The sequence below is a fragment of the Diadema setosum genome, chromosome 12 (genome assembly GCF_964275005.1).
Source record: "Diadema setosum chromosome 12, eeDiaSeto1, whole genome shotgun sequence".
Lineage (NCBI taxonomy): Eukaryota > Metazoa > Echinodermata > Echinoidea > Diadematoida > Diadematidae > Diadema > Diadema setosum.
In genome coordinates this window covers 716082-728533 of record NC_092696.1, presented here as the reverse complement: position 1 = coordinate 728533, position 12452 = coordinate 716082, and the positions used below count along the sequence as shown (strand labels likewise).

The following is a 12452-nucleotide window of genomic DNA, read 5'->3' as shown; positions in this document are numbered from 1 at the left end:
AAAAATACATTACAAACTAAAAGAAAACACGATCGCGCGGAAATGCCTAGAGAGAATAACAGCATGAATTCCCCAGGAGAGTACCACCCAATATAATGGGTTCAATACAGTACATGTGTGTGATCTTTGATAAAAATCTTGAGGTTGCCTTTCCTATAAAATGTGACAAGTGAATCTGTTGATTGTTCTGATTTCCTCAAATAAACTGTTCCAGTATCTACAATAATATGCAAGTAGGGTAAGTATTCTATTAAAAGCGGCACCACCACAGCACCTCATTCCAGTATGTCTGTTCCTCTATTTGATGAAGGTTCCCTCGTGTTTCCCGCTTTGAGTGAGTTCTTGTTCTTGTGCGTATTTACCCTGTAAGTCTTGTAATGTCCGAAACAAATCCAATTCGATTAGTTATTTTTCTCTTTCAATTGATCAAACGGATTGTTTTCCGAGTAATCCCCTTTCTTGCTTCATGCACGATGTTCTCGCAATATTTGGTGTTCATTGCGCGGTTGATGCTAGTACGTAGATTGGGACTGTTAGAAGGGTACTCTGAGCGCGAACAGGGGAGGTAACGGTGTCTTTGAGTTATAGTTCGATTTTATTCAATTTGGATTTTCAGGAGAGTATGTTGCACGTATTCTTCACCCAAATTTCAAAATTAGTTTATGAGGATGGTTGATTAGTATAGGTGAATTAGATACTTCTAAATACATCGTATTGATTGTGACAGCCCGAAGGTGTCGTCAAAACTTTCTTTAGGTAAAACAATGAAATAATTGGAAGAGTTTGGAGATCCCTTTATCTATATCCATCAATCATCCTTGTTAACTTAAATATGATTTTGTTGTTTTTGCCCTTATTTTGTTTCTATCGATTTTTGTTGTTGTTGTTGCACAGATTCAAGAACTGGCCTTGTCTTTTGGCAACCCTCCTCAACCCTCGTTGGGAGGAGCGTTGGTCCAGTTGGTCTTTATTCTGCCACGTCTTTCAAGGTTCAGTCTGAGATGTCCCTCTTTGCCCGATAGTTTCCTCTCAACAGCTGCCGCGTCAGCATCATCCTGTCAGGTATGCAATCTTTGGCTCTGGGTTGTTACCAATAAGATGCAAACTTTTAACATTGAAAAGTAAAATCCCCGAATCATCTTTGATTTTCTTTATAATAGTATGATGATGGTATTATAACAACAACAACCATGATACTATATATATATATATATATATTGTGTATATGAATAGATTTATCGCATATCGATTTAACTCCATTCTTGTTGAGAAATCTGTGACTAAAGCTGCTAGAAACAAAGAAAATACCAGAAAACACAGGGTGTTCTTAATCAGAACTTCTATAATAGTCCTTCTTAAGTTACAAGTGAGGATTTACTGCAAAACTTTTACTTTTGCTCTTTCTGATGAAGGAACTATTACGAATTTCTTTAGAAATGGGGCTTAGCTCATTTTACAATAAAATCCTTCATGGTATAGTCTCTCTCTCTATACATATATACATAATCGTGTTTTTTGTCATGAAATGCTCGTATATATCCGAGACATGTACCAAACCTTTCAATTTTATATAAACCTGTTATATGTATGTTGTCGTTCTTTGTTGCCATATTTCTCTGGATTTTGTTTTCTTGCGAGTTTTGTTATTTCATGCTTACTATTTGTAACTATTTGTTGTTTTTCCATAGATTCAAGATCTGAGCTTACATTTTTACAGCGCTCATGACGATTCCCATTATCAGTCGCCAGCGGGAGAAGAATTGGCCCAATGGGTGTTTGCTATGCCATGTCTTTCGAAGTTCAACCTGATATGCACCTATTTACCCGATAATTTTCTCTCAACAGCCGCCGCCTTGGTATCAACCTGTCAGGTGCGTTACCCTTTGGAAAGCGATGTTTTCTCGTGGAAGTTTCGCAAACGTCCTTTAAAAAGAATACATTGCTCGCGACAGCCCTTTCTACCTTGATAAAAGAGTACAGTCATATTACAGATCGTCCGTATTTGAAGAGATTTTAACCAAAAGGCAAAATCCAGAGATTATTCGCCTTTCGGAAGTAAGGTATTCATTGTTGTTGTTTTTGTTTTTTTAACCTCTGTTTTTCCCTAAACATAGTACCCTTCAATGTTTGAAAGGAACGGCAAGAACAAATTTGCTAGAATAGAAAATGTTTTGCAATATGAAGATAACCTGGTGAAAAAACAAACAAACAAATAGACGGATTTTTGCGATTCCAAACCTATTGTTCTGACGATAAAATGTGACACTTCGATGAAATTGATACAGATGATACAAAAACGTGGAAAGCAGGAAAGGCAGAAAGAGATAGAAGAGAGAGAGAGAGAGAGAGAGAGAGAGAGAACTCTCAAAATGAGTGATGTGGTGATGCCGCTTATTGAAATTCACATTGTAAGCATAGTATGGGTACAGAGAGGGAGAAGAAGAGGACCGCATAGGCTTCAATACAAGAGGAAATCGATAGCATTATAGCTTATGCTATCATTGTCGTTAGATTTGTTCACTATTTGTTCAAAATTGGTAAAAGGAAGTGGAGTTAAACATGAATAGCCTTAAGGGCGACAACAAAATTTATCGCACCACATAGGTCTTTGCGGGGGGGGGGGGACTTTTTCATGTATGGATATTTTGAAGTAAACGGAACGAAAATAAAGTCTTTAACTTATACTTTCGTGAAATGATCATTCCCTTTTCGAAACATTAGTTGTAAATCAATCCAAACTTCGTTTGGTTTAGCTTTTTGGTTTGTACACAATATATATATATATATATATATATATATATATATATATATATTGTGTATATGAATAGATTTATCGCAAATCGATTTAACTCCATTCTTGTTGAGAAATCTGTGACTAAAGCTGCTAGAAACAAAGAAAATACCAGAAAACACAGGGTGTTCTTAATCAGAACTTCTATAATAATCCTTTTTAAGTTACAAGTGAGGATTTACTGCAAAAATTTTACTTTTGCTCTTTCTGATAAAGGAACTATTATGAATTTCTTTAGAAATGGGGCTTAGCTCATTTTACAATAAAATCCTTCATGGTATACTCTCTCCCTTTATATATATATATATATATATATATATATATATATATATATATATTTATATAATTGTATATATATATATATGTATATATACAGTGCACTCCCGTTATAACGAAATGCTCTGGACCGGCAGTTTTCTTTCGTTATAACAAAATTTCGTTATAACCGAACAAATACAATATATAACGAAAACAAGGAAACAACGTATATATAATAATATTCTGTTTGCTGAATACTCGTCATACACTGGAAAGCTAAGTGAAATGTGATGGGAGAACAGTCTGTATTACAATAATAAACACAAGAAGCAAACACACAGTGGTGTGAAACGTTCACCCTTGCAGAGACGCTATAAATGCTTGTTCCGCTACGTATTTTCGAAAGCAATTCGCATTTCGTTATAACGGAGCACATTTCTTTTGTTTTTCTTTGTCTGTGGCGCTCGGAAAAGACTTCGTTATAACGGGAATTTCGCGATAACCGTGTTCGTCATAAGCGAATTTTGTACCATTGACTTGAATGGTGATAATTTTGGGACCTGAAGATTTACTTCGTTATAACAAAAATGCGTTATAACCGTGTTCGTTGTAACGGGAGTGCACTGTATATATCATATATATGAAGAGTTTGTTCGCAAGAACCGATAAGTCCATTTTTGAAGATTTTGAAGTACGGTCTCTGTCATAAAGTACAAAATAAAACCTTTTGAATGATATATTGGTCACAACATATAAGGTTACATTATTGAAGTTATGGTCAAAAGAAGCAAAAAATTTCTTATTACACTTGTATTCTCTTTATTTTTCTTGACCTTTAATCGGAGATATCTCCATTTGGCAAATATGGACTTATCGGTTTTTGCGAACAAACTCTCCATATATATATTTGAAACTCTAGTCTTTCACCTTAAAAAAAGAAACGTTCAATGTATACGAAAGGAACCACAAGAATAACTTCACTACAAATAAACATGTATTGCAATCATAAAAACAATCACTGAAAAGCAAACAAATTTGTATTTTGGGGCATTGCATCATTTTGAAATTAATTTCTCACCATTTAACTTTGAACACATATTAGTTTGATGATTTGTATTTTGAAACAGGTCATGAAGAGATAGATAGATAGAGAGAGAGAGAGAGAGAGAGAGAGGGTCGTTTGCATTACATGTGGTGAAACATTGATTGCATTAGTTCCATCGGAAGGTCGTGATTGGTCTTTCAATGCCATTTTTGCCCTTTGAATGATATTATTCATTCTTCCACTTGTAAATAGAATGCAACTTTTTTCTTTTAATCAAAAACTTAGACAAGTAGAAGGAATTGGCAAAGGTTATTTTGACAGCTTCTTTGAGCCACTGGCTCAGTTGACTGGGTCTAGACACCCCCTTTCTCCTGCTTGTCAGCTTTTGAAGACCGAATACCTATGTTACTGCTGTAGTTCAAAATTAATAACTCATTTTTTTTGATAAGTCAGAAAAAAATCCTGTAGAGGACACAATGACACTTATTTAAAATCATAATTAAGTACATCGAATCATTACTTTGGCGAGTCTTGTTTTGTGAATTATGCCCATCTACATTGTAAGTCCAGAATAAGATCAGTCAAACGTTAAACTTAAAACTTTTATAATATTGTGTTTTTTTGTCTTGAAATGCTCGTATAAATCCGAGACATGTACCAAACCTTTCAATTTTATATAGACATGTTATATGTATGTTGTCGTTCTTTCTCTGGATTTTGTTTTCTTGCGAGTTTTGTTATTTCATGCTTACTATTTGTAACTATTTGTTGTTTTTCCATAGATTCAAGATCTGAGCTTACATTTTTACAGCGCTCATGACGATTCCCATTATCAGTCGCCAGCGGGAGAACAATTGGCCCAATGGGTGTTTGCTATGCCATGTCTTTCGAAGTTCAACCTGATATGTACCCATTTACCCGATAATTTTCTCTCAACAGCCGCCGCCTTGGTATCAAGCTGTCAGGTGCGTTACCTTTGGGAAAGCGATGTTTTCTCTTGGAAGTTTCGCAAACGTCCTTTAAAAAGAATACATTGCTCGCGACAGCCCTTTCTACCTTGATAAAAGAGTACAGTCATATTACAGATCGTCCGTATTTGAAGAGATTTTAACCAAAAGGCAAAATCCAGAGATTATTCGCCTTTCGGAAGTAAGGTATTCATTGTTGTTGTTTTTGTTTTTTTAACCTCTGTTTTTCCGTAAACGTGGTATCCTTCAATGTTTGAAAGGAACGGCAAGAACAAATTTGCTAGAATAGAAAATGTTTTGCAATATGAAGATAACCTGGTGAAAAAAACAAACAAACAAATAGACGGATTTTTGCGATTCCAAACCTATTGTTCTGACGATAAAATATGACACTTCGATGAAATTGATACAGATGATACAAAAACGTGGAAAGTAGGAAAGGCAGAAAGAGATAGAAGAGAGAGAGAGAGAGAGAGAGAGAGAGAGGGAACACTCAAAATGAGTGATGTGGTGATGCCGCTTATTGAAATTCACATTGTAAGCATAGTATGGGTACAGAGAGGGAGAAGAAGAGGACCGCATAGGCTTCGTTAACAGAGGAAATTGACAGAATTGTAGCTTATGCTATCATTGTCGTTAGATTTGATCACTATTTGTTCAAAATTGGTAAAAGGAAGTGGAGTTAAACATGAATAGCCTTAAGGGCGACAACAGAATTTATCGCACCACATAGGTCTTTGCGGGGGGGGGGGGGACGTTTTCATGTATGGATATTTTAAAGTAAACGGAACGAAAATAAAGTCTTTATCTTATACTTTCGTGAAATGATCATTCCCTTTTCGAAACATTAGTTGTAAATCAATCCAAACTTCGTTTGGTTTAGCTTTTTGTTTTGTACACAAAATTAAGCGAAATTACTGATTCCAGCAATTAAGCTGGTATGTCAGTCCTTATTTGCAAGAACAAACGATGCCATTTCTATAGGGAATGTTGCCACGAAACAGTTTCGTTCAGAGAAATAAGAATTGATTTACATTGTACACATTGTACACATTACACTGTACAAGGAAAATGTTCTATTTTTTTTTTAATAATTCACGCTACAGGTGGAATGCATTACCATAAATGAAAAGCCGTTAAGTGAGTTACTGAGTGACAATCAGAGGCACACAGGTATATGATTTGTTCTTGGGTATTATATTCTTCTATTTTTCTTTTCCATATCTGCCAATTACGACGAGTGTTATAGCCGTTGATTATTACAACACATTTAAAAAAAAAAACGCACTTAGAGAAAGTCTTCCCTCGAGCCACCTCTAATTCGGCAATTTTAACCTGTATGTTACTTTCCATTATACGAGTTACGAGTACAAGCAAAGATAGTTTGCATTACAACAAAAAAAAAAACAAACATTGTGTGATGACATCAAATTTGGCACTGAAGTCTACTGAAAACCTTGCCACTACAACTCCACCTCATATGCGCTTCAGTATTGTGATTATAAGGAACGTTCCTGTTTTATAACTCGGCCATTTACACTTGTCTGCCATACTGAATTATTCAACGAAGACTCTAAATCTAAAATTTCTTTGTTCCTTTGTTTTTAATTTACTTTATGATTCTAAGTCAGAGCATAATTATATAGCTTGACTTCAAGACCACTTTGAAAACGTTTCAATGTCAAGTTTTAATGGTTCAAATTAACAAATTTCTAAAGAGCGTTCAACCAACATCCCCTCCCACATGTGTATATTAAAACGATACGAGTATACGATAAGTTATTCTATAGTAGCATTGTTTCCACAATAATTTATTTTAGACATTTAAAGGAATGGTATTGATTGGCGCAGTCTTCAGTCATTCCGTATCTTATAATCATATCTTTACATTTTGCCAATTGATTTGATCTTCCGTTATTGTAAGTAGAGAAAGACAAGTGAAAGTGTTATGAAAACTCAAGTCATTTATAATGACCTATTACTCTTCACCACATATAACCTCGTTCCGTATTAAAAGCAAACAAACAAGAAAAAAAAAAACAGGTTTTGAGATAATTACATCTTAACCGTAGTAATGTCAGCATTTTCACATGTAGGCTTGTTTATTGAATTCTGATGTGCGCAAGTAACGTGCTGGCATTATTTGGAAAATATGTCTGAAACAATAAGATGGTGATGCAATGTCTTTATGAGTAATGCAAAATGGTGGTCCGGGACCACTTTCTATCTGTACATTTGGGTATATGACACAGGTTATGGGAAAGCGTTGGTACCAACGCCCAAAACATTTCACTCCGCTTTTGGAGCTTCGAGCCGTACGCTGCTGCTTGCAAAATGCGAAAACAAAGTTAGTCACCTTACGTACAGAACCATAATGCACGAATATCCAAAATATCAAATGTAGATGACTACCTCCAGTTTTGGATTGTGAAGTCAAATTGTGCCTCGTAGAGTTGTTTTGATATTATGTTTGGGCAAAAGCATGCAACACAGTACATTTACGTAGTGTAATGCGTAGGGCAGAACATCCTTGGCTGTGTTGCATTGAAATAATTATACATTTCTAATGGACACCAATGCTGAGGATAAAGGCTGGAGTAACCAGAGTACCATAATATGGGTCTAACAAGAATTTAGCGATCCTCCGAATACCTGACAAAACTCTCATGACATAGTCATTTTATTCAATCTCTTCTCATTTTCTAACGCAGACACTTAGTGACACCACCGCTTCAGAAGACAAAAAAAAAAAAAAAAAAAAAAGACACACACCAGGCCATGGTTCTGGTCAAGATAACTTAAAAGCTCCTGACATATCTGAGGGGAAAAACTGAAGTACGTTACCATTCGAGGATGACATTTCGATTATAGACAAGAACCAGTGGAAGCAAAGAAGTGAAGAGGATGAAAACATGGACGGGGGGGGGGGGCGCTATATAGCAGAAAGACGTCGAAGCAGAATAAAATCGGGAATGGAAGCGAGAAGGGACAAGAATGAATACGAACGGAGGAGGAAACGGAAACACCACAGTAAAGCATTCTAGTGGGAAACCACGTACTGGACTACCCCACAACAGATTGCAGAGAGCCTCAGTATGCTCAAACATTAACAGTGGAACTTGAAGAGCTCTTTTGATTTGATGGAGGCATGCGCCTGTATAAGTCGAATGTTAAAAAACAATCAGAAAGCTCTGACGAGCATACATACGACAGATACCATCTTCAGTCACTGTTCCAACCTTGTGACAGCAACCTGCGAAGATTTGCTTTGATGGCTGAAAGATATACCTTGTTAACTATCTTTTTTTTTGGTTTAATATGTTTCCTTCACTTATTTCTTTTCCTTATTTTTCCGTGTTAGGTGTAATATTCATTCTGTTTTCAAAACTTTGTATTTTGACTCGTGTACAGTAATCTATCTGTTCCTGATGATCGGGATATCGAACAGCTTGCATGAGTATTAGCATAGAGCTACTACCGTACTAGTTCCACGTCACATATCCCTATATATGTATATTACATATATTATGTGACCCTGCACCACAAAACAAACAAAAAGTCGCCAGACAGGAATTTTTAGTTAAGACCACACTCTGAAAGAGCAGACTTTAAGCTTTAGAATGATGTATAACTCAAATCAAATGGACTCTCCTATCCTATCTAAATATTGGAAAGAATGCACAAACTCAGGAAAAGTGTGAACTGAGAAAAGAGGCTCTGAAGCACAGTGTCTATTCAAGCGCTTAATCGTTACCAAACCGCGCTGGCCGTGCGATGAATGGGACAAAAACGGGAAGTAAACCACTGGAGTAACAACAATGAAGGGATTATCAAATTAAACTGAAATTAAACGTGCCTCATTAACGCATTCTTTCCATAATTGATGCCAACTTTCAAAGCAGTAGTACTATCCTTTCAAAAGTTATTAAAGTTGAAAGTGAAGAGTGTGTACAAAGTTTTTCAGAAATGAAAAAGGGACTCTAAAGACACACCTAATCACACTGTTCTACCAAAAAACGTTCGAGATAACCTGCTAAAAAACACACTTTCCCACCCGTTTTATGATCCCAAATTTTAGCATAATGTAAAAGAAGACCTGCTCTCTCAGAAAATATGAAAATGTCAAGATCGGCTAGGTTGACCCATTTCACTTATTTTCAGTCCTCACGCAATATCAATGTGTGCGACTTTATGTTCGTTTTGTGGGGCACGGTCACATACACACACACACACATATATGTACATATATATATATATATATATATATATATATATATATAAAGAGAAACACAGAACCACACATACACGCCAGGAGAGGTACTCAGCGATCTTATTTTCAACAAGGGCAAGGTTTCTGGATGGCGTTTCCGATTTCACTCATGTCCACCCGTATCTGTCTGTGGACATAATATGCGATGGATCATATTATGATCCATCGCTGTCCATAGTAAAACCTTCAATATCAACATCAAGAATCCATGCCAATAATAATCTAAACTTGTAAGAAAGTTTGTACAGATTTATATTATTACTGACTTACGATTTGTTATACTACACGTTGTACAGTATTTTGATTCTGATTTTAAAGTGATCTTCGAATTTTTTTTATGTTACGAATATTATGTTTAAACAAAACAATCATAACAAAATACGTCATAGACCCTCGAGGGAGATGAAGAACAATGGCGTGACACACAGATGGTTTTATTACATTTGCAATCATTAGCTTCGACTTACCATTCGTTTGACACACACACACACACACACACACACACACAAAAATAGGAATATGAAATTATTTTACTCCAGTCATATCCGAATCAGATCCCCCATGACATTCAGAATGAAATTCATTTTATTAGTATCAATTTGTACAGGTAGATAGTATGTAGAGTTACAAGATTGGTTGTCACAATAACGTCAAATAATTTACGTTTTCTATATTTTTGACAGTTTGAGGCGTATGTGCTGGAGTTGCTTCCATTGTGATAAACTTTCAGTCCTGCTTCGGGATTATAATATACTCGCTCTTATGAAAGTGGATTAACACTTCCACATAACAGTGAATTTGACTCGAATCGAATATATCCGATAAAATCTACATGATTCACGGAACTAATTAGTCCGGTCGCAGAGTAATCGTGCGTTGGGCAGTCTGTTCCAGCGGTATACATCATTGGGCTTGCACCCTGCTCGAAAATTGAAAAGTGAATCCTGCATTTGCATTAGTTGTGACGATCTCACAAACACGTGAGCTCTATTATTTGCTATATTCTTTCCAAACGAAGAGTAAATATCCGTTGCCTGGAATAGTATCGATATTCAGAACTATAACAATAACACTTTGTAGTTATTGAATTACAACGGCAGTCTAGAAAGTGATTGTATAAGTAATAGATAATCTTAGCATTCAACTTCTTTATGCTCGTCGATTCTTATCATACACATTACATTATTTTTAATCACATTAATGGAAACCAACAATTTATCGTACAATATGACGATTGATGCTCAGTCACATGACTCACATAGAGTTGTTCTTTGTATAAACTCGCATTACGGTCTGTATAGAATGCAAGTGTGTTAAAACCTGATACAATTTGCATAGTGGGAGAGGAGCGATCCATTTTCACGAGTGAAATCAACCTCGCTTTCAGAAATGAATCGAATTGCTTGGTTTAGCCATCCTTCAGTAATGATTTAACAAATATGTGTGTGCCAGTGCCTTTCACTTGCCATCACTAGCAATCCTACCTTGAGCTCCTGATGTTTCATATTATCATGAATATGTTTGATTTCACAAACCTCCCCATTTTTATGAGGCTGAGCAATAAGTATAGATTTGTTAGTGTGCAGGAAGGGCATACAATTATGATAAGTAGGGAAGGTCAGTAGACTCAATACAACGTGGTATGACGTATCAAACATTTCAAGAGCATACCCCAAAACCCTTTGCACGATGGTTTCCAATGTAAGTTCATTGAAGTTTTGCCCTTGCTCTTGACAAACTTGTCTCGCACTGGTATTCGAACTTGAATAGCATTTTTAAGCGATGTAAATGTGGTGTGATTTGGTGTTCGCAACTGAAAGAACTGGAAAGTTACCGAGAGTACACCATAGCGTATCCACGTCCAACCTACCGATCGTTACGTTCAGTTACGGATAGTTACGTTTAATTACGGTTACTTGCGTAAGTCTGCATCCGTCGAGTCCCTCTGCGAAATTTTGAACATTTCAAAAATTTCGCAGGCTTGGCGCCGTCTTTTGCGTTTCTTTACGGATTAGTTACGGACAATTATGCCTACATACGACCCTGCGGATGCCTGCGTCCACGCTGCGTCCCCCTGCGTCCACTTATCCGTATCTATCCGCGGCGGACGTAACCCATCGTAAGGCACTGTGTGACTGGGGCATTACGTAGACACACGAACGCGCTCACACACAACACACATACGTCGGGCCTACGTAGCCCACGAACACCAAACCCCTCAGATACTCATGCAGGCACAACACTGAGCCCACAAACACGCACCATCACATACCCTTTGATAATAATACACACATACGCCATACGGTGACCACATACACACGGACGCATACAGGCACACGTATACACACAGACAAACAAACCACTACCACTATACAATCACTACACATGCACAGTTTGTACATATTGTATTATTATACTCCAAACACACACACACACACACACACACACAACTATACGGAAACTCATACACAAGTCACTTATTGTACGCACAAATCATACACAGCACATACCATGCAGCTCACAACAAACAAACAAATAAACACACACACACACACACACACACGCATAATTACCAGTCATACCCATCCCACCAAAGCTTAACACCGGAGCAACCACCCCGAGCCCGGGGCCACAATCTTTGACGGGGCGACAATCCTTGTCGCAACAAATTTTTTGTCATCATAGATTGTCGCCATCGAGGTCAAAAATTGGGAACTGCACAAGCGTCACGGATTGGCGCCAGACGACAATCCGTGACGGGGGCGACAATCCGTGACGCCAACTCCGTCAAGGATTGTCGCCTCGAGCCGGGGGCGACAATCCTTGTCGGGGCGACAATCCGTGTCGCAACATACGAGCTTTGTACTCCACGAATGTACGATAGCAATACCTAATAATGAGAGCGTGGGATGGGACGAAGCAAGTTAATCTTGTTTATTTACATCCCTATTGACCGATTCGGATTCATTGAGGGCAGCAGGCAATTTGTGGCACTGGGCGCAGCCATAAGCTCAAATTGAGGTGTCCCAGCCGACCCCCCCCCCCTCCTCTCCCCCACCCCCGGGCAACATGTTTATCGCGCACTTAGTAGCAGGAGTACTATACGCGCACTTGTAACAA

At 37.3% G+C, this 12452-nt stretch overlaps 1 protein-coding gene across 1 annotated transcript in view; it reads left to right on the top strand.

The window, feature by feature from the left end:
- LOC140236267 (uncharacterized) overlaps positions 1–12452 on the top strand; it is a 38350-nt gene that overhangs the window by 14490 nt on the left and 11408 nt on the right. The window contains exon 10 of the mRNA XM_072316226.1: positions 895–1062. Coding sequence (XP_072172327.1) covers positions 895–1062 — 168 coding nt within the window. The remainder of the gene's footprint in view (positions 1–894; positions 1063–12452) is intronic.